The sequence below is a fragment of the Rhinolophus sinicus genome, chromosome 15 (assembly GCF_057876585.1).
Source record: "Rhinolophus sinicus isolate RSI-liver-muscle chromosome 15, RSI-T2T, whole genome shotgun sequence".
Taxonomy (NCBI): domain Eukaryota; kingdom Metazoa; phylum Chordata; class Mammalia; order Chiroptera; family Rhinolophidae; genus Rhinolophus; species Rhinolophus sinicus.
In genome coordinates this window covers 106508743-106535475 of record NC_142515.1, presented here as the reverse complement: position 1 = coordinate 106535475, position 26733 = coordinate 106508743, and the positions used below count along the sequence as shown (strand labels likewise).

Sequence of the window (26733 nt, the reverse complement as noted above, 5' to 3'; positions counted from 1 at the left end):
TGTTAAAACCACCTAAAAGGGAAATTAAAATACTTATATTAATAATTAAATGATATCGTGGAAAAGGTGGACAATATGCATGAACACGTGGATACGTCAGCAAAGAATGGGAAGCTATTAACGAGAATCAAGAATTACTTCAACAGGTTTAACAGCAGACTGAACACAGCTGAGGGAAGAATCAATGATCTTGAAGATAGGTCAATAGAAAGCTTTCAATTCTTAATCAAAAAGAGGAAGGAGAGTAAAGATGGAACAGAGAATCCAAAAGTTGCAGGATAATATAAAGTTGTTTAACAAATGTGTAAATAAAGTTGCAGAAAAAGAAGAGAGGGAGGACAGTACAGAGGAAATATCTGAAGAGATAATGGCCAAGAATTTTCCAAAATTAATATAATACAGCAAACCATAAATCTAAGAACCTCAAAAACACCCAAGCAGAAGTAGAAAAAATAAGCAAACAAATGAACTAGACGAATTATAGTCAAACTGCTGAAAACCAAAGATAAAGAAGAAAACTTAAGGCAGCCAGATAAAACAGGGCTATTACATAGTATAAAATAAAGATAAGACAGGCAACACTAATTAAAAAAAAAGAAAAAACTGGAGCGGGGTTAAGTTAATTTTGGAAAAAATAGACTTCAGAACAAGGACTATCACCAGAGATAGAAAGGGAATATCACATAATGATAAAAGGGTCAATTCAGTAAGAAGACATAATAATCTTAAGTGAATAAGCAGTTTCAAAATGAATAAAGTGACAAGCATAAAGCTATAAAGAAAAATACTTAGGAGTCAAAAGATATCACTTAAAACCAAAAAATCCACCAATATGTGGATATTTGACATTCCCAATGTGAACATTAATAAAAAGCATATAATTGATCAAAATCGTATGGTTGGAGAGAGGTAGAAGAGCAGAAAGGAAGACAGTTTATACTAATTTCATCATTTCTTATAATGGGAAATTAGTAAGTATTGTTATTCCCTAAGAGAGAAAATACAGTGTACTGGGTAAAGTTCTAGTTATTAAGGTAACTGATAGAGTATACACATCTTTTTAAATATTAAAAGAAAAAAAATTTTTTAACCAATCTGTGTGTTGAATGTTTTTTAACCTATAAAACCATATAATAATATTTTCAAATAGCAGATTAAGATCAGTATTAGATATAGCAATAAACATAGATGGGTTAAACATACCTATTAAAAAGAAAACAAATTTCAAATTGGCTCACAAAGCAAAACCTAACTCAGTACTATTTACAAAAAAATACAACTACAAATAAGTGATTGAGAAATATTAAAACTGAAAAAGTAGTCAAAAGTAAGCATGTCAATGCAAACCAAAAAAAAAAAAAAAAAAAAGCAGGCATCATATGTTTTGTCTAAACAGAATTCTGGCCAATTTGCATTAATGCTAAGGAGGACATTTAATGCAATAGTGTGCAATTTTCAATAAAAAAATTATATTTTGAGTTTATATGCACCAAATTAATTCATATAACAACCAAAACAATAAAGAAAAATAGGCATACGTAGCAGTAAGAGATAATCCACCTCTCCAGTTCATGAAAGATCAAGTAAAACCATAAAAGGATATGGAGAACTAAATAACGTAATTAATGAGTTAATGCTAATTGCTGTATATCAAACTGCAGTATCCCTTCTCAATAACAGAACTGGTTTATTTGGGACAGCAATGTGCCCACCTGAAATATTATATTCCCAGACTTCCCTGCATCTAGATATAGCCATGTGACTAATCTCTAACCAATGATGTAGAAGAAATATAGTATGGAACTTCTGGGAAATTGCCTTACAGAGGAAAAGGCAGACCCTTCCTTTCCTTCCTTATCCAGAAAACAAATGGATATGATGGCTGAGCTTTAGCACCATCTTGGACCATGAAGACATGGACATCAGAACGGTGAATGTGAAAGGGCTTGGGTTTCTAACAACCTTGTAAAACCACCGTACTAGCCCTGGACTGCCTAACTCTAGATTCTTTTCCTTGAAAAAAAATTCCTTGTGTAGTCATGCTGTTATAGTTGGATCTCTGTTATGTGTATCTGCACCTAATCCTAACAGATATAAACCTGCAAACAAAGAATGCCCAAAGAACATTCACCAAAATTCACCATATATTTTAGGACATACACATACACAAACCAAACTCAAGGAAACAGATGGAGGGATTAGCCTAAAGCAGGAGAAGGGTCATCTCTTCCTCTGAGACTAGAAGGAGACCAGGTACATTTACAGGTAAGTTTGTAGTTGTGGGGTAGAAAGTCAAGGGCTTTTCCCTCCTTGATGACCTCAATTTTCTCTGTGAAATAGAAGCCAGAAATGTTTAAAAGGTAGGGGAGGCTGTAGAGGTTAAGGAGATTTACATATTTAAAATGCCACTAGGGGATATGAGAGACAGTTGAAAAGAAACAGGCAAGATTATTGGTGGTTTTGGTTTTTATTATTGTTGCTCTTCAGATGGGAGAACCAAATTTTCATTTTCAGCTAGTTGTGCCATGTATAAAGGGAAAAACAAGTTGTGCCATGTATAAAGGGAAAAACAAAACGATTAGGTTCAAAGACTTATAAGTTGAAAAAAAGATCTAGACAAAAGATAAGAAAAACACCCCTTATCAGCTACCTTAGGTTTGGAGCTAGGAAACAAGAAGCAGTTTGTATGCCTCAGCTACTACGTTTGTTGCAAACCAGATCCCTCAGTAACAAGGCCTAAAACCTCTAATTTTAGTAAGAAAGCCAGAGCAAATTTACAACTTAAGGTTAAAATAAACTGAAAATGAATTAAAACTAACAAGTTAATCAAAAGTCCCTCATGTATGCCTCATGTGTGCCTCCTACTTTATGTTTACAAATTAATAAATTAATACTAACTTAAATATTTTTGCTAGCTTAACAGAAAAAAAAAGGTTATGTAAGTAGCTAACATCAACTCACCTAAAGATATTTTGTGAGGTTTAAGAGAGCATCCCCACCTGGTGGAAGATTTGTGGTAACAGCAATAAAACAGGGAAAGGAAGCCGTCTCTGTCGCTGACAACGTACATTATGAGAGGCCAAGACCCTTGGCCAAACCTAACGACCAAAAAAGAGTAGTACTATAAGTGCTTAGTTTTCCAATTTAATAGAATAATAGAAATGTGTCCTTACAAAGGTGATCTAGAATCAAGATTTAAGATTTTAATATGATATTCCACGTAGTGCAGAAATCCTGTATACAAAATGTTTGAGTTATGGTTTATCACCTCTGTTAAATATCTATAGTGATAAGAAGCTTATTCTCTGGACACCATCGATTGCTAGCTTAAATTTAAAATGGTTTGTGTCCTTCGCCCAGTAAATTTTGCAATCTGATGCAACATAGAAACATTCTATATCTTCTATGGCCTGACTTCAAATATATCTCTCTTGTTTTGCTCCTCTCTGGTATAAATACACCCTTTTCCTTGATTGACTTAATTTCTAGACCCCTTACCTCCAGATCTTTCTAATATACTTCGATTTGTCAATGTCAGTTTTTTATTGCAGTGCCCAAAATAAAGCTATCACAGATGTGGCATAGTAGCAGAATATACTTCTATTAATGCCACCCATTGTCCCCCTTATATGAACACTTCTGTTCATATATTTGATTCGCTATTATTTCTATAGCTCTATGCGTATGTTATATGGTGTATGTTGGGGTACACTGAGTAGATTAAGGACCAGCATTTACTTTTGAAAGTATATCCCTAACCTCAGCTAACTCTGTTCTACAAACTTGCACTGTAAACCTACTGATAAGATAAAAGAGATGCCATAAAATATAACCATGAAAAAGAGACAGATAAAACAAAGTTTCTGACACATGTTGCTGCTCAGACTAGGCTCCCGATGGTGATACAGCATCACATCGGAGAGGAGCTCAAGTAGGGTCTACACTCAGCTCCCTGAACTCGGAGTGGACGGCCAAGGGCAGCCTGTGGGCCTCCCTCTGCACTAGCCTGTGTGACAATGGAATACAGCAAACAAGGGTATTCTCAGTGGTAAAGGCTATTGAGAAATTTTTCTGGGGAGTGTTTAGGCAAGGGAGGTAGAGGCTAAACATTGTTTTGGCAGTAGCAGCTTCTGAACAATAATAGGATCTTCTGTAGGCTGCAGCAAAATAGACAGACCACTTAGACAAATGCCATTGGTAACTCTGGACAGATGTATAATATCGTTCACTATTAAATCTCTGTTAATAAAATCGTTATTTACCATAACAGAGGTTTTCAATTTAACTTCTCATTCTCTTCACATTTCTCAGGATGACATACGGGCCCATATGAACATGTGACACAGATGTGACTCAACCAATTTTCACTATTAACACAGAAAAAGGAACATTACATATGTATATATATATTATTTCAGCTATTATGTAAGTGGTTCCATGTAAGACTCTATATAAACAGTACATGAAAAAAGATTTTATTAGGAAGCAGATAATCCTCAACCAATTTATTGCTGTCTATGATTAAAATTTAGCTTTACTATCTTTTATTTTTATGTTTCAGGGACTTTGAAGGCAACCATATCCATAATTTAAGAAATTTGACTTTTATTTCCTGCAGTGGTTTAACTACTTTGTAAGTAATGTTTCATCCTTTCAAATAATGTTATATCTCTTTACAAACAAAATGAATCATTTATGTAAACAGAAGCTAACGTAAACATGCATAGTAATTATGGCAAATGTTTCTTCTTGACTTGAAGTTTTTTGAAACTGAAGCACATGGGCAAAGTTATGAAAGTACAAGCTAAGGGTAGCCCCAGATTCACAACATACATAAATCATCACAATGACACTATTATCTGAGACATGTTTTTCTCAACTTAAGTAATACCCATTTTAATGGAAAGAGATTCACATAGATGACCTAGAATCTGTCCTTGGATCTCAGTTTGTGAAACACTAAGTTAAAGTCTTAATCTACGACAGTGTTTGCCCTTTGCAAGTCATTACTGCAAAGATCGTGGGGGTGAGTGGGGGATTAATTACAATCAAAATGAAAAAAATACTGCAGAATGTTTACACCACTGAGTATATATACTCGTAATTGTGGACACGAGAGTAAACCTTAGAAAGTTGTTGAGTATAATTTCTCCTTATGCCTCTTGGGCCTGTTTTAAATTCACATTGTCTCTTCCATGAAAGTGAAGGATGCTGGGGCTTCCTTCAATATAAAAATACAGCTGCCTCATTTGCAGTTTATTTTTCCAGAATAGTGTTTTTCAAACTCTTTCTGAACTCTTCTGCAGTGCGTTCAGCAGTCTTCAAATGCAAGATGCTCTATATTAGTCATGCAAAATAGTTCATTTTGGGTGGCCAGTTAGCTCAGTTGGTTAGAGTGTTGTGCTAATAACACCAAAGTTGCTGGTTCGATCCCCGCATGGCCACGTGAGCTGTGCCCACCTTAAAAAAAAAAAAAAAATAGTTCATGTTAATTGTCCAAAGAAAACCAATTTACACTTGAAGAAAATAACTTAAATCCTCTTTTTTTGTTCTACTTATGCTGATTTTTAAAGAAACCTCTAAATGAAGCAATCATTTACAAGTATCCTCTTGGCAGGTGCTTGTGCTTTTCTGGTCCAGGGATACTAGGATAAGGTAGTAATGGTTTGGAGTGCTGGGAGGAAATAAATACTTAAGGATGGGACAATTTCCAAGCATGTCACACAATGTTTAAAGAATTGGAAATCTTTTTTCTATGAGGTTGTTCTTTATGCTAGCTCATACAAGGTCAGACAATTAAGTTCGCGAACTCATCATGAAAAAAGTGCTACATACCTCATTGCTGAATATCACTACAGTCACCTTCAAAATACTCCCCTTGGGAAGCTATGCACGGACACCAGTACCTACAACACCCTTCAAAGCAATTCTGGAACTCTTTTTCTGGAATGGCCATCAGAGCTGTCCTCATATTACCCTTGATGTCCTGAATATCATCAAAATGTCTTCCTTTCAATATTTCCTTTATCTTCGGGTAAAGAAAGAAGTCATTGGGGACCAGATCAGGTGAGTAGGGAGGGTGTTCCAATACAGTTATTTGTTTACTGGCTAAAAACTCCCTCACAGACAGTGCTGTGTGAGCTGGTACATTGTCATGATGCAAGAGCCATGAATTGTGGTGAAAAGTTCAGGTCATCTAACTTTTTCACGCAGCCTTTTCAGTACTTCCAAATAGTAAACCTGGTTAACTGTTTGTCCAGTTGGCACAAATTCATAATGAATAATCCCTCTGGTATCAAAAAAGTTTAGCATCATCATTGCAACAAATTCGCGAACTTAATTGTCAGACCTCGTATACATGAAAACTGTGCAGAAAGTACCTGTCAAAAGTTACAGTCGGATTCAACATCCCAAACTAGAGACCTAAATTGGTCCAGCTTAAATTAGACTTCCTTAGGCAACTCTACCCTAAATTACAAATGTGTATGAGTGATAAATATCATGTGGGGGTATTTTGTTAGACAGACATGCTACGCCAACTGAAGAACAAACTCTAAAACAGCTACCTGTGTGTATGATACTCAGTCTGTGTTCTCAACAGTTGAGATTTTACTAGTTCCCTTGCAAAGCTCTTCCTTATTTCACTTTAAAATTTGAATAATACTTCATTTTTATCATCATTAAAAGATTTGGGAAATTTAAGATCAAAATTAGATTGGGTAATTTATCATACCACTTCAAAATATTTTGATGTGAAAAATGCACTATATGTAATTACCTTTGGTTTTGCAGGCTATTAATCTCCTTTCTAACAACTCATTTATCAGTTACCTCAAGAAGCTACAGTGTATTTTTTTTTTTTTCAGGAGAATGAAGAGAAACAAAATTAATCACATAAAGGAAAATGCTTTTGCATCTCTCCAGAAACTACATGAATTGTAAGTTTTATTAAACACATATTGATAAAAATTTTCTTTCTACTGTTTCAGTTCATACTTATTACACATATATACTTTTATACATTAAGAAATACTTATTATCTCTTTTCCTAGCGTGATTTATAGACACCTCAAAACACAAAGGAATTCTGATAGCTTATAAAAAGTGTACATTAAAGAAAAATGTGAAATAAATACTTGAAGGAAGTGAGGTAAAGGAAACATAGATGCAGAAAAAGAATAAAGTTAGGGTAAATTTAACAAATAGAATGCATCCTACACCAACAACTCTGTTCCACTGTTAGAGGGACAGCACATTTGTCTTTTAAGTTTCTTAAATAGTTAGGATTCAGAGACTATAAACTAAAAAGACTCCACTTTGTCGATTCTGAAACCAAAGGATATTCTTAGATCCATAAAGAAATTAGACACCGCCATGGGTAACATCCCAAGCTATAAGGATGGAAGAGAGAGATTAGTTAAATCAGCTATTTATAATGTCCCTTTTAAAAAATCAATGACACAATTCCAAAGGGCATTAAAAAAATCTGTGAGAAGCCAAAGCATTGTGGTTCAAGCACATAGGAGCTGATTGTCAGAATAAAGTATATGTTGAACAATGGATGAAGTTCATTTCTTTCAGACAATTTTTTTTTTTAAATAATTTTTTCAGTTGGGTTTTTGCTAATGTGTGGGCTTACAACTAATTTGATTTTGTGTTTTCTGGAAAGAATCGGGAGTGTGGACAGTTTTGACCATTAGCTGGGCAGAACGTTGATTTATTAAAACATTTTCATAAAAGTTAAAGAACATATCTAGAGTGTTTCTCTGGACACCTTACCTGCATACTGAGACAGGTGGAAGGAATACATATGCCTTAAGCAGGAATATGCCTCAGGAAACAATCCTGCATTCTGCTCCAAGACATAGAAACAAGCCATAGAAACCCCAATGTTTTTCCTGTAACCATTAGCCTGTAACATTTTTTGGCATACAATGCCAATCATTCATAAAATGTGCAAGAAAATCTCAATGCATAGATCTTAGAACCAAGCCTCTGTTGTAACAACTCCTGGTATCTGGCAATCGAACCCTATCTTCAGCACATAGGAAATTATTTTATTCTCAATAGTAGGGAGAGAGTCCTGTAGGTGATACAAAGGCATTATCTAGCCATTAAAATACAAGTTAGTCAAAGGATCCATACTTCCCCTCATTTTATCCTACTTGAAACCACTATCTGACTATAAGATGGCAATTCCTCTAAATCCTTACCCTCATGGTGGCAGTATGGTGCAGGTTTATGTGGGTACCAGTAGCCATCGATGAACATGGAACACAAACACCTTAGTCCATAACCAGTGCTATTTCAGGTTCAGAGGTAAAGGAAAGAGCAACAGCGAGGATAACCAAGGCCAATAATTAGTTCTGCCTAAAGCCCGCCAAATCCTATATTAAACTCTGGCCTGAAAAGTCAGATTTACAGGGATGGCAATGGAATGTTTTCTAAGAGGCAGTAGTCTTAAATGGATGGGCCTAGATCGAAAATAAGAACATGACTTTCATTTTGAGAAAAGGTGGGACTACACTCTGTGCCCCTCCAGGTCTGATCTCATCAACAGAGTTAAGGAGGACAAATAAACTGGCAATAATCAGGATTCACTTGTCACAGTAGACTTTTGTTCTAGTGGCAGAAAAGCTTTGCCATGTGCTTGAATTCATTTGTGCTTTTATAGTTAACAATTCTAGGTGATAATGTGTTTCCCGAGCCCATTCAGATATGGCTCTTGAGTCCAATTAAGTTAAGACTAACTTTCCTGAGCTGAAACTGAAAAAAAAATGGTCCTTTCATATGTCACTTAAGATCTGGGCCCACAGTATCCCATTGCTTGATTCCTGATGTAAGAACTATATGTCAGAATTTGCTCTGTAGCCAAAACCAGCACTCCCACCAGGAACTGTCGCACGATATTGAAGTTTACGTATCCTAGTGGACTACTCTAAATCTGTTTTTCACATCGTCTCACTAACATGATCGATGTTTTTCTTGGCTTCCCATCCAAGGAACTGGAACTGCCGCCACTTTTACCTAAATATGAAGCAGACAGATTCAGTCTATTAATAGTCTCCTAGTTGGGGATAGAAAGAACGGCTAGGCCGACTGTGTTGTATACCTGAAACCAATATAACATGGTATGACAACTATACACTAATAAATTTAAAAAAAGAAAAAGAAAAGAACAGCTAGTCCAAAACTAAGCTAGATACTGGATAGCCCAAGATGAATAGGTGTAGTTCTTACACTCAGAGAACTCACATCCTTCAGAAGCGGAGCACGTGTGTACAGAAATATAATGTGACATGTGACATGCTATGATGGAAGTGTGCACGCGGAGTATGTGGGAGAACAGAGGAGAGAATGCCTAACCTCCCTCCTCACAGAGGAGTGGTTTGAGCAGCATTTGGAAGAATGATGAGGAGTTCACCAGCAGGACAAGAAGGAAAGCTTATCACAGGCAGAAGGAAGCACCCACGCAAAGAAACATGGCAGTTAGAACACTGAAGTGCTCTCCGGCCGTGGTGAAAGTCATTTTGGCTGAATAGAAAGTGGTAGAAAATTAAGCTGGAAAGATAGACAGTGGCAAAGCATTTCAATATTTAAAGACTTTTTAAGCAGTTTCTATTTTATCTTTTAGGCAACAGTGAGTTATCAAAGAATTTAAAGAAAGGGATGGAATTTTGGAAAGATTCCTTTGACTATCACATCAGAACAACTTATCTTCATAAGTCATTCACCCACAAATATGTAAATAATGGATAGTCTCGAGGTTCAGGTGACAGTGTGAAAATAAGACATTTACAGCAAAGACATTTAGGATATTTATTAGATTATATTAGATATTTATTTTTAATTTTTAAAAACTCAATCTAAAACTATCCTTCTCTTCCAAGTTGAATAACCTAACTCTTGACTTATAAGAACCAATTTACATAACAAAAATATCTATGCTGCCTCTCCCTGTGGCAACTAATAGGATTTGGAGATGGACTGGGAAAATGGGTAGACTTTCTGTTGGCATCTCTTGATCACTATGGAGAATTCAAGCCTATTGAAACATTATTTTGTTCAGTAGAATCTGAAGCCTTTCTCATGAGAGCTGCCACTGTCAAAGCAACCACAAGAGCAACTATGGTCAAAAATCTTCTCACACCTAAGCTACAAGGTCATACCATATCAGGCAATCCAACCTCTATACATACATAAGCTAACACACAAAATATCCTGCCCTAGGAGTATGCATGATCCAGTAGATATCAGCTGTGAAAGAAACCTGCTCCTGAAATAATGCACTTGAATTTTAAAATCATAATAAATCCAAGCAAAAGAAAACTTAAATTTCTAAACCATATTCCTACTCTAATATGGCAGGAAGGAAAGAAGGAAAGAAAGGAGGGAGGGAGGGAGGGAGGGAGGGAGGGAGGGAGGGAGGGAGGGAGGGAGGGAAGAAAAAGGAAGGAAAGAGGACAATACATATATTAATTGAATTAGAAAATTGTACCTATGTGAACCAGATCAAACACCATCAAGTATTCATATTTGTCTCTGAGGGAGTAATGAAATGGGATATTTTTATCTTTTCCCATTTTCACTCCCTTTTTAAAAAATTTTAGACTTCTGGTAATTAATATAACTCATTAATAGCATTGTTGAAGTGGTGTAATGGTTTCCTAGTAAATTGTAGAACAATAAATAAAGTCTTAAGAAACTAATATGACATGTTTGCAATTATTTCCCTAGGGATTTAGGAAGTAATAAGATTGAAAATCTTTCACCGCATGTATTTAAGAATCTGAAGGAGCTCTCAAAATTGTAAGAATTTTTTCACTTCATTTCTTTATTTTAAAATTTTTTTTATGTTTTAAATTGTGGTAAAATATACGCAAATAAAATTTACCATTTTAACTCTTTTTAAGTGTACAGTTCAGTGGCATTAAGTACATTCACGTTGTTGTGCATCTATCATCACCATCTATCTCTAGAATATTTTTATCTTTCCAAATTGAAACTCCATACCTATTAAACAATACTTCTCCCTCACCCCCACACACATACTAACATGCACCACTCTATATTCTGTCTCTATGAATTTGACGACCCTAGGTACCCCATATAGGTGGAATCATACAATATTTGTCCTTTTGTGACTGGCTGATTTCACTTAGCATAATGTCTTCAAGGTTCATCCATGTTGTAGCATGTGTTAAAATTTCTTAGTATTATTATTCTGAACAATAATATCAAATTGTTAATTATATTTAATTTTATAATTAATAAATTAATATTATTGTTCAGAATAAAATCCATTGCATCTATATACTATATTGTGTTTTTCCATTCATCCACAGATGGAAATGTGGGTTTTTTCCAACTTTTAGCTATTGTGACTAATGCTTCTATGAACATGGGTGTACAAACATCAATTCAAAATCTGGCTTTCAATTCTTTTTAGTGTATAGCCTCAGAAGTACAGCTGCTGGATCATATAGCATGTCTTTCCATTTATTGGTGTCCTCTTTAATTTCTTTCAGCAACATTTTGTTTTCAAAGTACAAGTCTTTCACCTTTATTCAGTTTATTCCTGAGTAGTTTATCCTTTTGATAGTATTATAAAAGAAATTGCTTTCCTAATTTAATTTTTGGATTATTCATTGTTAATGTATACAAATGCATTTGATTTTTGTACATTGGTTTTGTATTAGGGAACTTTGTTGAATTTATTAGTTCTAACAGTTTTATTTTGTGTGTGTATCAAATCTTTAGGGTTTTCTACGTATTAGATCATGTCATCTATAAACAGAAGTAATTTTAGTTCTCCCTTTCCAATTTGGATGTCTTTTATTTCTTTTTCTTGCCTAATTATGTGGCTATGACTTCCAGTAGAACAGAGGTGGTGAAAGCCGAATCCTTGTTTCTGACTTTAGAGAAAAATCTTTCAGACTTTCACCACTGAACGGCTCTGCTCTCATGTATGGCCTTTACTATGTTAATATAGTTTCCTTCTATTCCTAGATTTGTTTCTTTTATGCAACTCATTTTTCATTGTCATTCTTCCTCTCTTTCCTTTTCTTTGTAATCACCATCTCCCAGCAGCATCCCCCTCCCCCACCTAACTAATGGTCTAATCTAGAATAAATTTCTTAAAAGGAGAACTTGCCCTGAGAAGCTCTCTTTAATCAATGATTCTTGTTTCAAGGTGGTGTTTCACAAAAATTCTGAAATTTTCTACCTTTAAATTTGGCTATACTGTCACGCTAGACTACCTCTTTGTTCCTAGCTATATAGCCTTTTATTTATCGTTTTATGTCTCACAAATTGCTACTATAATATGCCACTCTTTGATGTACGATTTATGTAAAAAATATTAAATGTGATTCTATTCATTCCACTTTTGACGAAATAAGGTTATTTTTATTTAAAGCACAGCTTATCCTAGGTAAAATGTGAAGTGCGTGTGGTTTATCTCTGGGTTCCCTACCTCTTGTCTGCTAGGAGCCATTTCTTAACAATTTCACCTTTATGCTCAAGTTGTCTTAACTCTTTATCACTAACACAATCGTAGAGTACTTACTAAGAGCCAGGCACTGTTCTAAGTGTTTTTCTTATCTCCATTAATTCATTTAAATGTTCAATGAACCCGATGAGGGAAGTGATATTACTGTACTTTTTTTGTTAATGTTTAAAAGTAACCCAAAGTCAACAGATACATTTTCTCTTTACTCAAGCAGTTTCTAGAAATGACCTATTGTTGCTTTGTTTTTTAAAAAAATACAGGAATCTTTCCTATAACCCAATCCAGAAAATTCAAGCAAATCAATTTGATTATCTTATTAAACTCAACTCCCTGTAAGTATACACTTATGCAGATAGTTTTATGATGAAATTGTTATTTATATACTAATAGCTAATAAATTCTATAAAATAAGATTTACAGAATTTTTCAAATGAGAAGCTCTATTTCCAGGATATTAGTTAAGCTCCACCAAACCATATAAGATGAATGCTTGCTGGACTGTGAACAAACAGATAAGCTATTATTTTTATCTTATGTATTTATAAACTAAAAATTAGGTAATGAAGAATCATTTTTATATTTTTCTGTAATCACCAGGAGCTTATATTGGATTGTTTGCTTTGATCCTCTGAAGGCATCTGTGCATATTCATTCCTCCATTAGCTCTGAGTTTCTAAGAATTTATATAGCCATCTTTATCCCAAAATGGACTATTCTAGATTATATAAATCATTACTGGTACCTCCCCCCCACCCCCGCAAAAAAAAAAAAATATTCCAGGGGCTAAGAATTGCATTTCATTTAAGTGTTCCCTCAGTAAAATGACATTTTATTGGAAAAATTTTATTTAAAAATTATTAGAAAAATTTCAAAAAATGTAAAACTCCTCTGCTATTGTAATATTGTTTAAAAGGTAATAATTGTTCATTTATTCCACAAATAGTTACTGGAGTAGTTCCAGTGCACAAAGCATTGTGCCATGATCTGTGTGGATCCAAACAATTCAAATAAGGGAGACATATGTGTACAAATAGAAACAAAGAGGAGTTGGGAAGTGTCTAGGGCGGGCTGAATATGAATTGTTTGGCTCAGAGTAAGTGTTAACTAACAGCATTTTATTAAATTGTCTTTCACATAGTCATTTTATTATATACCTTGTGTAACATATATTATTCTGATGATTAATTTGATATTTTTAGCAGCCTAGAAGGAATTGAAATTTCAAATATCCAACAGAGGATGTTCAGACCTCTTCTGAATCTCTCTCACATGTAAGCAGATGTGTTTCTTGCTCTTCCCCTTGATTTTGATCTTTTATGTTTCCATGTGTTTGCACTAATACATCCGTACCCAGTGCACCCAATCTAGTAACATGTCTACTGACGAATTTGCCTAAACAGTAATTAACTCTTAAAGTGTTGTTATTGAGTGGGGTGATATTTAGTTTTCCACGGTGTGGTAGAATCAAAGGAGAGTTTTGCATGTTAGTGTGGAGGGAACCATCTCAGTCTTGTTAAGTTCTCCACAGCTCTGTTACCATAGCTATTAATGTTTGCCTAAGAGCTAGTAATTTGCTTCATCTGGTATAAGCACCACCAGATGAAGAAGTAGGAATTTATAAAAGCAACATAAAATAATTATAAATAAAGAATTTCTGTAAATGGAGGAGGGTAGGGAGAAGTTCTCCTAAGGAGAACATGCCTGCAATGTCAGGGCATGATTGGAGCAAGTGTGTACGGATACGGTGGTAAACTTTGAAAAAATCTTTTATTCCAATAGTATATCTCATTATACCATGGATTCCATGACTTAGAAACATTTTCTTTAATTCGGTGTAATCTTATATAGCAGGTATTGAAACGATCTCTTTGCCTGGGTAACTAATTCTCAATAATTTAGCAAGTGTCATGTCAGCCACCACCACTCTATAATCTTGCTTATATTTTAAATCTAACACAGCACACTCTGTTTTTGTCTTCCAAATTCCTCAGAGGGAATGCTTATACAAGCTTCCTTGATTAAACACAACATAAAACACTCTTGACTAAATTAAGCAAAGCAGAGTTTATTGGAAGAAAATGGTGTAGCTCACAAAATTCAAGAAACAACTCAAAAAACAGACTTGAATTGAGCAGAAACCATGGTAGATCTAGGGACCCAGGCAGCAAGAGTTAAACCACAGGACGGTATACTACAATTGTCGAGCTTTTATCTGGTATTACTGAAACGCTGTATACTCTAAAGATCATTTACATTTTTTGCCAGGGTACATGGCTTTAGAGGCAATTAGATCTAATTTGAATCCCAATTTCGATGTTTATTTGAAAATTGCCTAACAAATAATTTGCCTTCATTGAAGATCCATCTCCTCCTGGTGATACTAATACCTACCTCATGGAGTTGATAGCAGAATTTATTCCTGAAACAGAGAAAATGCTCAATAAACAATGTTGGTGTTGGTGGGGACACAATAGTAATTGCTGATTATCCAGGTGGTGTCTTTATCAACAGGGAAGTCTCTATTGATGAAAGAATTCACTCAACAAGTATTATTGAACACCTTATTATGTACCAAAATCTAGTGTGAGAGCTAGGCATCCTAGCAAGTAGTCACAGATCACACAACTTCTATAATAGAAAAGCCATGAAAGCGCAGAGGAGAAAGCACTTACTGAACTGTCTCAAAAAGCAAGATCAGTTGCAGCAACAGGAGGAGTGATGTAACCAGTGCATTTACATGGACTAAACACTAAAAACACACAGAGAAAGTTTCCTTGTCTGATTCTCTTGATCACATGCGAACAGGATATTTATATTCTCAGACATGTCTAACACTTGGGTGTTCATTATGCCTATTTGCTGCTCTCACCCACACATTCTTTTATTATACAAACTAAAATCAAGTTAATGAGAAGTAAACTGAAGTTTAAAGCCTCAGATGCCATAATGTTTTACATTCCTCTGAGTCTCGTATTCAGACATGTTCCTTCTACTGAGAAAATGCAGAAAATAAATATTAATGGATAATGACATCGGATTCCATTTAAAATCTCATTTTACCTTCTTTCTGTCCATTAGCTATTTTAAGAAATTCCAGTACTGTGGATATGCACCCCATGTCCGCAGCTGTAAACCAAACACTGATGGAATCTCGTCTCTAGAGAATCTCTTGGCAAACGTCATTCAGCGAGTGTTCGTCTGGGTTGTGTCTTCAGTTACATGCTTTGGAAACATCTTTGTCATTTGCATGCGACCTTATATCAGGTCTGAGAACAAGCTGCATGCCCTGTCAATCATGTCCCTCTGCTGTGAGTATTTCCTGGTTAAAGAGGAATTATAGTTGTGAAATATAGAAAAGCATTGCTATTAGACAATAAGGAAACAAAGTAGAACTATGCGATTTTTAAATTTGTCTCCTTTTTGCTCATATGTTGCTTTCACATTCACTACAATGAAAATAAAATTAGTGATAAGAAAGAAAATAAGTTTTTAAAGCAAGAAAACTCAATCACTTTACATAGATTAAAGAAGCTTTCATTCATTAGTTTTGTCGCATAAAGAAGTATGAAAGCAAATGTATAAAATGTTTTATTATAAATAAAACCTTTTATGGTCACATTTTTTTCATAAAGAGCTGTATTTACTTTTTTGTTTGCATGTCCAGTTCATAGATATTCAGTTAACAGATAGTTGTTTTTCTAGTCTCTGAGCTACTAGAATCTTTTCCATTCATAATTTGAAGTATTTAAGTAAGAAAATGTTTTTAGGTCGTGTAAAGTTTTTGAAATGTGATTTCAAGGTATTATGTTAGTGAAGACTACAAAAAAAATAAGCAAGAAATCAGTCTTCAGGGTGTTTATAGTGGCCTATAATTTATCCGTATTTCTCAAGCAAGCGTCAATCTACATAATGTTCTCCTTTTTTATGTGTGCTGCCCCATGTCTCACCCCAATCCCATGCAAAGCCTAATGTCTAGCTGGATTTTTTTCCATTGCAAACTGTGTAAGAAACAGAACTCAGAAATTGTTTACTACTTTGTATTGTTAGTTACAAAATTTTGAGTATGCTCAACTTCCCTGGTGAAAGCTTGAATATAACTGCAGTGTTTAAGGATCAGGATCAGCCTTATGATTTATACAGTGATGTGATTTTAGGAACTTTGCGTAGAATCTTGAGAACCTAAAATGAGACCGAGAAAGATATAAAAATGCAAAGTGACAATCACAGCAAACAGGTTTGTTTAGGCCAGATCTTGAATAATGTAAGCCCCCCTAAATTGTACTGAATGCGAAGCACTTCATAATTATTCATATCTTCTAAATTATGGGCCTCAAAATTCAGAGTCATTACTCTATCACAGCAACTGCTAAATTCTTTCCTCTGGGATTTTGTATGATGCCCTTAGCTTGTTAAACTGGGAGAATTTCAGTGGAAGAGGTGAACCAAATAGTAGCATCCCCATCTTTATCCCTAATCAAATGCTCAACATAATTGTATTTTATTCATTTATTCAGTACTTCTAGGTGATGGGACTTGAATGGATCACAGAACAGACAATATCTCTGCTCTCACAGACTTGTAGGTATATTAGAGGAAAACAGAGAAATTATTACATTTTAGCTGTGGAGGGAGCTATAAGAGTGGTTCTCAAAGACAGTTGAAGAAGTCCTTACTCATAAATGAATTCTTAGAATAAAAAATTAGATCCCCCCAAGATAGAAGAAACTCAGCAATTTCTTTTGCTAATACTAAAAGTATTACTGCTTATTGATAATTCCATTATGCCTATTTATTTCTCTAAATGTGTGAAATTTCCTGTTCCCTATAGGTGCCGACTGCCTAATGGGAATATATTTATTTGTGATTGGAGCCTTTGACCTAAAGTTTCGTGGAGAATACAATAAGCATGCACAGCTGTGGATGGAGAGTGTTCATTGTCAGCTTGTGGGGTCTTTGGCCATTTTGTCCACCGAAGTATCAGTATTACTTTTAACATTTCTGACATTGGAAAAATATATCTGCATTGTGTATCCTTTTAGATGTTTAAGACCTAGAAAGTGCAGAACAATCACAGTTCTGATTCTCATTTGGATTATTGGGTTTATAGTAGCTTTTGTTCCATTGAGCAATAAGGAAATTTTCAAAAACTACTATGGCACCAATGGAGTATGTTTTCCTCTTCATTCAGAAGACACAGAAAGTATTGGAGCCCAGATTTATTCAGTGGCAATTTTTCTTGGTAAGAAATTATGTATTATGTATTATAAACTTTTTCATTCAATTGTTATAGTAAATCACAATATGAATCTCATTATACCTTTTAATATTTACAAATTTTTATTTCAGATCTTTTAATCAGTTTTCCTCAATGACATTGGATGTAGAATCTATTAAAATCCCCCAAAGGGAATTTTTTTCTAAATTTCTCTTTATCATATAAATTCCAACATGATGCACCTTAATAAAAGACAAGACACTAAACACTTTTATTTCATGCATTCATCCTAATAATATTAAGCAAAATCTGTTTTAACTCTGCCTTTATAATATGAACAAATTCAAAGTAGCAATGTCAGTCTTTGGCTTGAGCAGACATACAAGTATTTTCTCTTGTAAAAAAAAATTTTACATGTAACTTAAAGAAACTGAATTATAAGGAAAAAAAAACTAGAAAGATCAAGTTAATAGGCCCAGGATATTCACTGAATCATTATAATCTAATTTTAATATGCCTTATGGTCTTTGTGTTTTCTCCTTAATAATAACACCTAACCGTATGATGTGTTTTATTTGTTTTGAAAGAATGTTTATATACATGAATAATAATCTTTGTGTTCTCAATAGGTGTTAACTTGGCAGCATTTATCATCATAGTTTTTTCCTATGGAAGCATGTTTTATAGTGTTCATCAAAGTGCCATAACAGCAACTGAAATACAGAATCAAATTAAAAAAGAGATGATTCTTGCCAAACGGTTCTTCTTTATTGTATTTACTGATGCATTATGCTGGATACCCATTTTTGTACTGAAATTTCTTTCACTGCTTCAGGTAGAAATACCAGGTACTTTTTTTTTCTTTCTATAAAGAAATAATATCTCTTTCTGCAGTGTTCTTCTAAGAAAGAAAATTAAGGTCCTTAACATTAACTCATTTCAAGAATTATAAGTCAGAGTTGTATGTACTTCAGTCTGTTCATCAGTAAAATGTTTACTGCAAGGATGCTGTTGAGTTCTTTCCACAATGCCTAAAAGCATAATTACAATTAGAGCAAAGGAACAATAACTCAAATAAATTACACTCAATGTGTTGAAATTCTGGTAATCCCATGCTTAAGATGACCAGAAAAGAAAACAGGTCAAAACGATTATCAAATAATTATTTTATTGATTTCAGAAGGTAAGAACATTTTCTTCCCAGAATGCAATTGCATAGCCCAAAGCAATTCAAATAACATTACCCCAGAGTATGAGAGATGATAGAAGGAAACACTCTTGATATTTAAAAATAATGTGCATCATACTGATTAGGATGCCTATTATCAAAAACACAGAAAATAAGTATTGATGAGGATGTGGAGAAAATGGTACTCTTGTGCATTGCTGATAGGAATGTAAAATAGCACCGATGCTGTAGAAAACAGTATGGTGGCTCCTCAGAAAATTAAACCGAATTACCGTATGGGCCAGCAATTCCACTACTGGGCATACACCCAAAAGAACTGAAAGCAGTAAATCACACAGGCATTCATACATGTTCATAGCAGCATCGTTTACAATCGCCAAAATGTGGAAACAACCCAGTGTCAACAATGGATGGGTGCGTGAACAAAATGTGTTCACAAAATTTAATATTATAAAGGGAAGAAATTCTGATACATACTCCAGCATGGATGGACCTCGAAGACATTACGCAAGGTGAAATAAGCCAATCACACAAGGACAAACATTGTATGATTCCATGTCTAGGAGGTAACTAGAGTAGCCAAATTCATAAAGACAGAAAGTTTGTAATTGGTGTTCTCAGGGGTTGGGAGAAAGATGGGATGGGGAGTTATTGTTTAATAGATACAGAGTTTCGGTTTGACAAGATGAGAAAGTTCTGGAGATGGGTTGTGGTGATGGTTGCACAAGTGTGAATGTACTTAATGCCGCTGAACTATATACTTAAAAATGGCTAAATGGTAAATTTATGTTATGTATATTTTACCACAATTTTAAAATGTGCAAAATCCTGTTCACTGTATGCATAGTGCAGTATATATTCACATATAAAAAACTGATAATTTTAATTTTGTTTTATCCCATGGTTAGCAATGATAATATCTTACATTTTATAAGCAACAAAGGAAGATAGCTTTAATTAAATTATAATAGAAATCTGAGTATTTGGTAGTTTCGTACATACCACAGTGATTTTTTAAAGATAGGTTTACCAAAGATGTTTTTACTGAAATAAGTATCTAGTCAAAAGCCTAAAAGTGCATACCTATTTTTAAAACCAAATAACCAAAAAGAAATTTATTAAAGATAAGTCTATATATTCTAAGCAATACTATCTAGTAATTATCTAGTACTATCTAGTAATTAAAACATTTGGAAAAAAGTATGATTTAATACTAAACAATATTGTTTTTCCTAAAATGGAATCATATTATGATATGTAATCACTTGGTAGAAAATATTCCTACCTAATGAAATACTTTTGTTGACATGTTCATAAAAGCTATCTAGCAACAAACCCTGTTTTTTTGCAGCACCAGCACTTCGTTCAAACACTGGCACCCTGGAAAGTCATCCTGGAAAAACATATATACTTGGTATTCAATTATATGACATGAAAGGGAAAAAATAAAGACTCAAAAGGGGGCTGGGATAGAAACAAGGAAAGGGGGGTTCTATACCTTGCAGACATCCATAAACACTAAAACTATTTCAATTTTTTCTTGCAGGTACCATAACCTCTTGGGTCGTGATTTTTATTCTGCCTATCAACAGTGCTTTGAACCCAATTCTCTATACTCTGACCACAAGACCATTCAAAGAAATGATCCATAAGCTTTGGTATAAGTACAGACAAAGACCTATTGACAGCAAAGGAAGTCAGAAAACATATGCTCCATCATCATTCATCTGGGTGGAAATGTGGCCACTGCAGGAGATGCCACCTAAGTTAATGAAGCCAGCTTTTTTCACAGACCCCTATGATTTGTCACTAATTTCTCAATCAACCAGACTCAATTCCTATTCATAACTGACTTGGAACCCCATTTCTACACAGAGAATGCTGTGGGATGCTTCTTGATGGATTTATTAGTATAAAATGAATGTCACAAAATTAATAATTTATAATAATGGCTAAAATAAATTAGCTCTCAAAGACATGAGGTTATTTGAGGAAAATCAAAGTAACTGATGCCCATATAAAAGGAAATAAATTATATTGGTAATGTGGATATACTAGCACATATTTTGCATAGGAAATTAGATTTATTTCAGAATTTTTTTTTTTTTTTTTTTTTTTGCATTTATTGAATACCCACTAAGTACATGGCACTGCAGTAAAGTCTTGGAAGTAGACAGCATAGAACCTTTTCAGTTTTCAATTGTGTTTAACTACAACAGAATATACAAAGTTCATCTACAGCTCCTAGTTTAAGGTAGAGCTTTGTCTGTCATGCGTATCAATAAGAATTACGGACACTTTTAAATGAAGATTTAGGGTTTAGGAATATTCAGCTATAATAGCGTCAGAGAAAATATGTTTGCAAAGTACAGGTATTCTGTTTTAAGAATTCATCTTAATGCTCTTCAAATCTTCATACATTTATTATTATGAAAAAGATGCTGATATAAACTCAAAGCAGCACTTCTCTGTCATTTCCTGCCCAGTTGTCTTTGTGCTTTAAATGGGAACCACCAAATGGTATTGGAAAAAGAGGAGAAGTATTGCAAAGGGTTGAATCAGAAAGCTAGGATGAGGATAGACATTTCCATCAATGGAACAGAATTTGAGAGTCCAGAAATAAAACACATTTACAGTCAATTGATTTTCAACAAAGATGCCAAGATAATCAAATTAAGAAAGAACAATCTTTTCAACAAATGATCCTGGGACAAGTGGATATTCACGTGTAAAAGAATGAAGTAGGACTCCTACCTTACATCATATTCAAAAGATTAATTCAACATGAATCAAAAACCTAAATATAAGACATAAAAGTCATGGAAGAAAACATGGGTAAATCTTCAAGACCTTGGATTTGGCAATGGATTCTTAGATATGACAACAAAAGCATGAGCAACAAAAAAGAATAAATTGCAATTCATCTAAATTAAAAACTTTTGTGCATCAAAGCACATTATCAAAAAAGTGAAGACAAACTACAGAATGAAAGAAAATATTTGGAAATCATATATGTGAGGAGGATTTAATAACCAAAATATTTAAAGAACTCCTACGACTCAACAAAGACAAGCAACTCAATTAAAAAATGGGCAAAGTACTTGATCAGACATTTCTCCCAAGATATACGAATGGCCAATAAAGCCCATGAAAAGATGCCTAACATCACTAATCATTAGGAAAATGCAAATTAAAATCACAGTAACACTTCATACCTCCTAACAGGGCTGTAATGAAAAAATAAATAATGTGTTGACAAGGATGTGGAGATTGAAACCCCTTCCACGTTGCTGGTTTTAATGTGAAATGGTGTAGCCACTGTAGAAAAGTTTGGTGGTTCCTCAAAAACTTTATAGAATTACCATATAATCCAGCAATTTCAGTCCTGGCTATAAATCCAAAAGATATGAAAACAGGACTCAAAGCGATACTTGTATGCACATGCTCATTGCAGCATTATTCACAGTAGCCAGAAGATGGAAACAACCCAAGTACCCGTCAACTGATGAACAGATAAATAAAATGTGGCATATGCATACAATGGAATAGACATGAAAAAGAATGAAGGTCTGACACATGCTACAATGTGATGAATGTGAAATAAGCTAGACACAAAAGGACAATACTAGAATAAGCAAATTCAGGGACAGAGTTTACTGTATGTGGGAGGGTTGGGATAGTAACGCCTGAGAAGTGGAAAGTATCTTGGGCAAAAAAAACAAAGTTCTGAAATTGATTGTGATAAACAACTATGCGATTATACTAAAGCCATTGAATTCGTACACTTTAGATTGGTGAATTATGGTATGTGAAGTATTAATATATCTCAATAAAGCAGTTGAAAGGAAAAAGAGCTAGAATGCACACATTCGGGAACTTAACTTCAGAAGGAAAGGTCTATACGTACATGTTTTACTCTAAAGATAAAGTAGTTGTCATCAAGAGATGGATTTACCTTCTGTTTGCCTGGACAACCAGATCGTAAGATACTAACATTTTAGCTATTCTTCTGGTCTCTAACTGAGCTATAAGAATTTTTTTGCTTTCATAATTTGAAACCTTTAAACAGGAATAAAATATTTTCAAGTAGTTTTAAATACACCAAAAATGTTTGAAACATGAAAATACTGGAATCAAAAACATATTTATTAAGTATATAATTGTATAGATGTCTTTCGAAAATAAATTACCTGAAATTTAATTCTATTAAAAATATGGATTGCTTCGAGTCATTTGTTCTTACTTGGAATGATTCCAATAAGTTTTCTACACGAGGAATATGGTACACTTTCTATAAAAATCAGAAATTAGTAGACTTGGAGTTATCACTTTGTGAGGGGTGTAAATGTCTAATCATTATGTTGTTTTGTATACCTGACACTAATTTAAAAAGTATTCAAAAAAAATCAGAAAATAGAAAGCTATAATTCTGCTTATATTATTCAATTCTCTACTTAGACTATAATTTTTAAAAAGCTTACAAAAATGAAAATACATTTAAATTATTTTATAAGATTATTTTAAGATTATTTTAATAAGTCTTACTACTAATATTAAATAATAGGATAGAAAATTATTTTTCTTAAAAAGAATATCTAAACCCGAAGAAATAGAAATAAAATTTGCTTTTAACAAGAGTTTATTTTTGTACATTTAAAAAAACTGTACATTTTTAAAAACATATAAAAATATTTTTCTAATGTCAAAATACACATCTCTTTGTTACAGGAACATACTATATGCATTATCTTTAACTTACAAAAAAAATTAATCAAGAACTATGAGCTAATATGCTAAACGAAATTATTCTTTACCCATCCATTTGTCCCCTTTCATAGCCCAATTGTAGAGCCTTAGAATACAGTTCTGTACACACCTCCATATCTACAAAGAATTAAGATGCCACATCAAAAATGTCTAAAGTTACATAGTAGAGAATTAGTTGGCTTAATCGGTGACAGTGACATAAGCCACCAAAAAAAGCAAGCAACAATTAGATACAGGACAAGTAAAAGAGAACATTGTCAATGAGGTCAAATAACATGAAAAAATCACATCATTTAAATCTGATGCATTAAAAACAAAGTAACTTCTTGTTGTGTGATACCATTCTAGGAGCTGGGGATATGGAAGTAACTAAGATACAATGATTGGTTCCAGTGAACTTAGCCTAATGGAGCTGGATCTGACATTGCTAACCTTAAAGTTCCCTTTCTTGGTCTGGAAAATGAAGCTTAACTTCAAACTCTGCCATTCTTGGTATCTTCCTGCAAATCAAATAGAATCATGGTTTCCCAAGTCTGCTACTGGTAGTAACACTGTGGTATTATATCTACTGATACAATTAACTTTCATAAAAGATTCTATGAAAGTTTAGAGGACAGAAAGTATTAAGATAAATACCGGCCAACTTCAAAAATAACATCAGTATACATCAGTATACAAAAGTGAAATCAAGAAAAATTTCATTTTGAGTATACAGAACTACTGGAGATTATCCTACTATACATATGGTACGTGTCCAAATATAAATGAGGAAGTATGAGTTATTACACAGCCTAATCAGTTGTCAGTCTTCAAAGAATCATAGCCTTCTTTCAAGAGGTCCCGCCATGTTTTAAGGAAACGTGCATTTTCTGTACATTTGAAGGCAAGCTCTTCCACTTGAGCCGATACAGCAGATGTGGCTTCAAGAAGTTTGGTTAATGAAAATGCTGCCTGAAATTAAAAAAAAAAAAAATGTCAAACAGTAGAAGTCTATTTTTTTAATTCTCATTTTATAAGTAGTCTAAAAATAGCTTAAAACCTCAAACCCAATGCCCAAGTTATTTTAAAGTTCTTTAAAAGTTAAAAATCTTCAAACTAAAACACCAGCTCTTTCAGGGTACCCAAGAAATTCTTTAATATGAAGTAAGCTTTGAGGAAATAAGTCTGCTTGAAAGATATCCATTACGTACGTCACGTATGAAACATGACAAGTCAGGGTTTTGGTTTTGTTTTCAATTGAAAATACACTGGAATCTCATGTAGTTCAAAAAGATGACTTGGACCCCTTGACACTAAGTACCAGAAGTATCTGAAAGGCTTCATCAGAAGCAACTCTTGATATTTGGGTAACAAGGGCATTGTTCACTATTTCTACCTGTGAATACTTTGGACCAGGAAAATGTATAGACCAAAGAACAGATACTCTGAGCTGACAAATAACAACAAAATCAAAACACATGCTGAAAATATCCAACTCTTGATGGAAAACTCACTTCTTAATCAAATGTTTTCTTCACCTACGATATAAAAATAATTGTTCCTAGGTAATACATCAGCACTCCATTCTACATATTCACTTAAGACCAGTCTTGTCTTGTTCAGCAAAATTAGAAGCTGTATCAGCACTTTATTCATCTTAAAAAAAAAAACTAAAAAAAAACGAATACTTGTTGAGCCATGACATCATCGAGCTCTTTCCCGACTTTCCAATTTGCACAGGAGGGGTCTATTCCACAAAGTTCTCCCAGGAAGATTACACCCTACGTCTTACCACTTGACCCACTCAAGAGACTTTAAATACTGTGACCCCCTCCGGTGGTGTGTGTGTTAGCCTTGCAGATGAGTGAGTGTGTGTGTGTACACGCGCGTGCGCGCCAGTTTCTGGGACTCCTAGATTCAACAGAAAGCAACCAGACCAGGCGTTCTAGCAACCATAGGAAAGGATATGTGACTATACGGTTAATGAAACCGATCTGGGCTACAGGGGCAGCGACCAACCCCTCCAAATTGGGTGCAGCGCCAAAGCAGGCCTGAAACTGGCAACACGCCTGAGACTGGCTCTGGGCAGGTGACCAACTAGAACCGCGAGCTCTTGCGTCCCACCGAGAGAAATCAGCCTGATTTGAAACACCCCCCAGACAGCAAGGGCGAAGGATGAGAGGGCAGACAGAGCCAGCACAAGTCCGCCTGTAAAGCTGAGTGGTCTCGGGTTACAGCCGCTGACTGAAACCAGAAGGCCAGGCAAAAAGAAAACAGTGAGGGATGGGGCGGGTAGAGGCATAACCCCTAATTCCGCAACACTAAATATAAAGACAGAATCCTGCCGGACGGGGCCTCCGGTCGCAGGCTTCCCCCACCCCACTCCCCAGCCCACACCCGCAGGGGAGAGAAGCGCCAGACGCGCCAGGTCGGGTGAGCGGACACCTTGTCCGTCCCTCCCCGGCCCCACCGCAGTCTGTCTGCCGACAAGCACCGAGTGGGGACGCGGGCCCGGGACCTGTCGGGCGATACTCACGTCTCCGATCTGCAGCTCCACTTCCTCCAGCAGGTCCACCGTTGGGCCGATGCTCCTGCTCGGAACTGGCCAGTCTAAACGTACTGGGACACCAGGGGAAGATGCTGCAGCGGCATCTGAATACGAGGGAGAGAGGGGAGGCGGCGGGGGCTGCGAAGAAACCTGCACCTCCTCAGGGTCGGCCATGGAGAAGAGTAGGGACGGTGGAATCCGAACTTAGTTGCCGAACCGACACCAACTGCCTTTCAACCGCTGGCGCCCAAAGCCCAGAGGCCCTGCCTCCTCCCACCCGAAGTCCCGCCCCGTCTCCTTGTGGATGTCTGCCCAATGCCGCTAAAACGGTTCATTTTTCCGGGACAGCCAATCAGATGTCGGTTAATTTACCTTGGGCAGCTCACTGCTCCTGCGCAAAGCTCCATGCCTTGCTTAGAAGGCACTTCAGCAGAAGACTACAACTCCCAGGATGCCGTACGTGTCACTCCGTCTCCCACCGTTTCCCGGTCGTGCGCGTTGTACTATGGGATTTGAGGGTTCCT

General features: G+C 35.1%; 2 protein-coding genes across 3 annotated transcripts in view; one reads left to right on the top strand and one right to left on the bottom strand.

Annotated features, from left to right (window-relative positions):
- Window positions 1–21092, top strand: part of RXFP1 (relaxin family peptide receptor 1) — an 86264-nt gene extending 65172 nt beyond the window's left edge. For both annotated transcript variants that reach the window (XM_074338389.2, XM_074338390.2), the window contains 9 exons: window positions 4562–4633; window positions 6867–6938; window positions 10738–10809; window positions 12772–12843; window positions 13711–13782; window positions 15590–15819; window positions 17340–17750; window positions 18356–18574; window positions 20462–21092. In XM_074338389.2, coding sequence (XP_074194490.1) covers window positions 4562–4633; window positions 6867–6938; window positions 10738–10809; window positions 12772–12843; window positions 13711–13782; window positions 15590–15819; window positions 17340–17750; window positions 18356–18574; window positions 20462–20763 — 1522 coding nt within the window. In that variant the 3' untranslated portion in view covers window positions 20764–21092. The remainder of the gene's footprint in view (window positions 1–4561; window positions 4634–6866; window positions 6939–10737; window positions 10810–12771; window positions 12844–13710; window positions 13783–15589; window positions 15820–17339; window positions 17751–18355; window positions 18575–20461) is intronic.
- A 2444-nt stretch (window positions 21093–23536) lies between these two features.
- Window positions 23537–26719, bottom strand: C15H4orf46 (chromosome 15 C4orf46 homolog). The gene is made up of 2 exons (XM_019733139.3): window positions 26198–26719; window positions 23537–24633 (listed from the first exon to the last, which is right to left on the bottom strand). The coding sequence occupies exons 1-2, from the start codon at window positions 26381–26383 to the stop codon at window positions 24478–24480; spliced, it is 342 nt and encodes a 113-aa protein (XP_019588698.2). The 5' UTR covers window positions 26384–26719; the 3' UTR covers window positions 23537–24477.
- Between the last annotated feature and the right edge of the window lie 14 nt (window positions 26720–26733).

Coding starts and splice junctions, on each gene's coding strand:
- C15H4orf46 (XM_019733139.3), bottom strand. CDS start 26,383: ATGGCCGACCCTGAGGAGGTGCAGGTTTCTTCGCAGCCCCCGCCGCCT. Junction 24,634..26,197: donor TGGAGCTGCAGATCGGAGAC/GTGAGTATCGCC, acceptor TTTTAATTTCAG/GCAGCATTTTCATTAACCAA.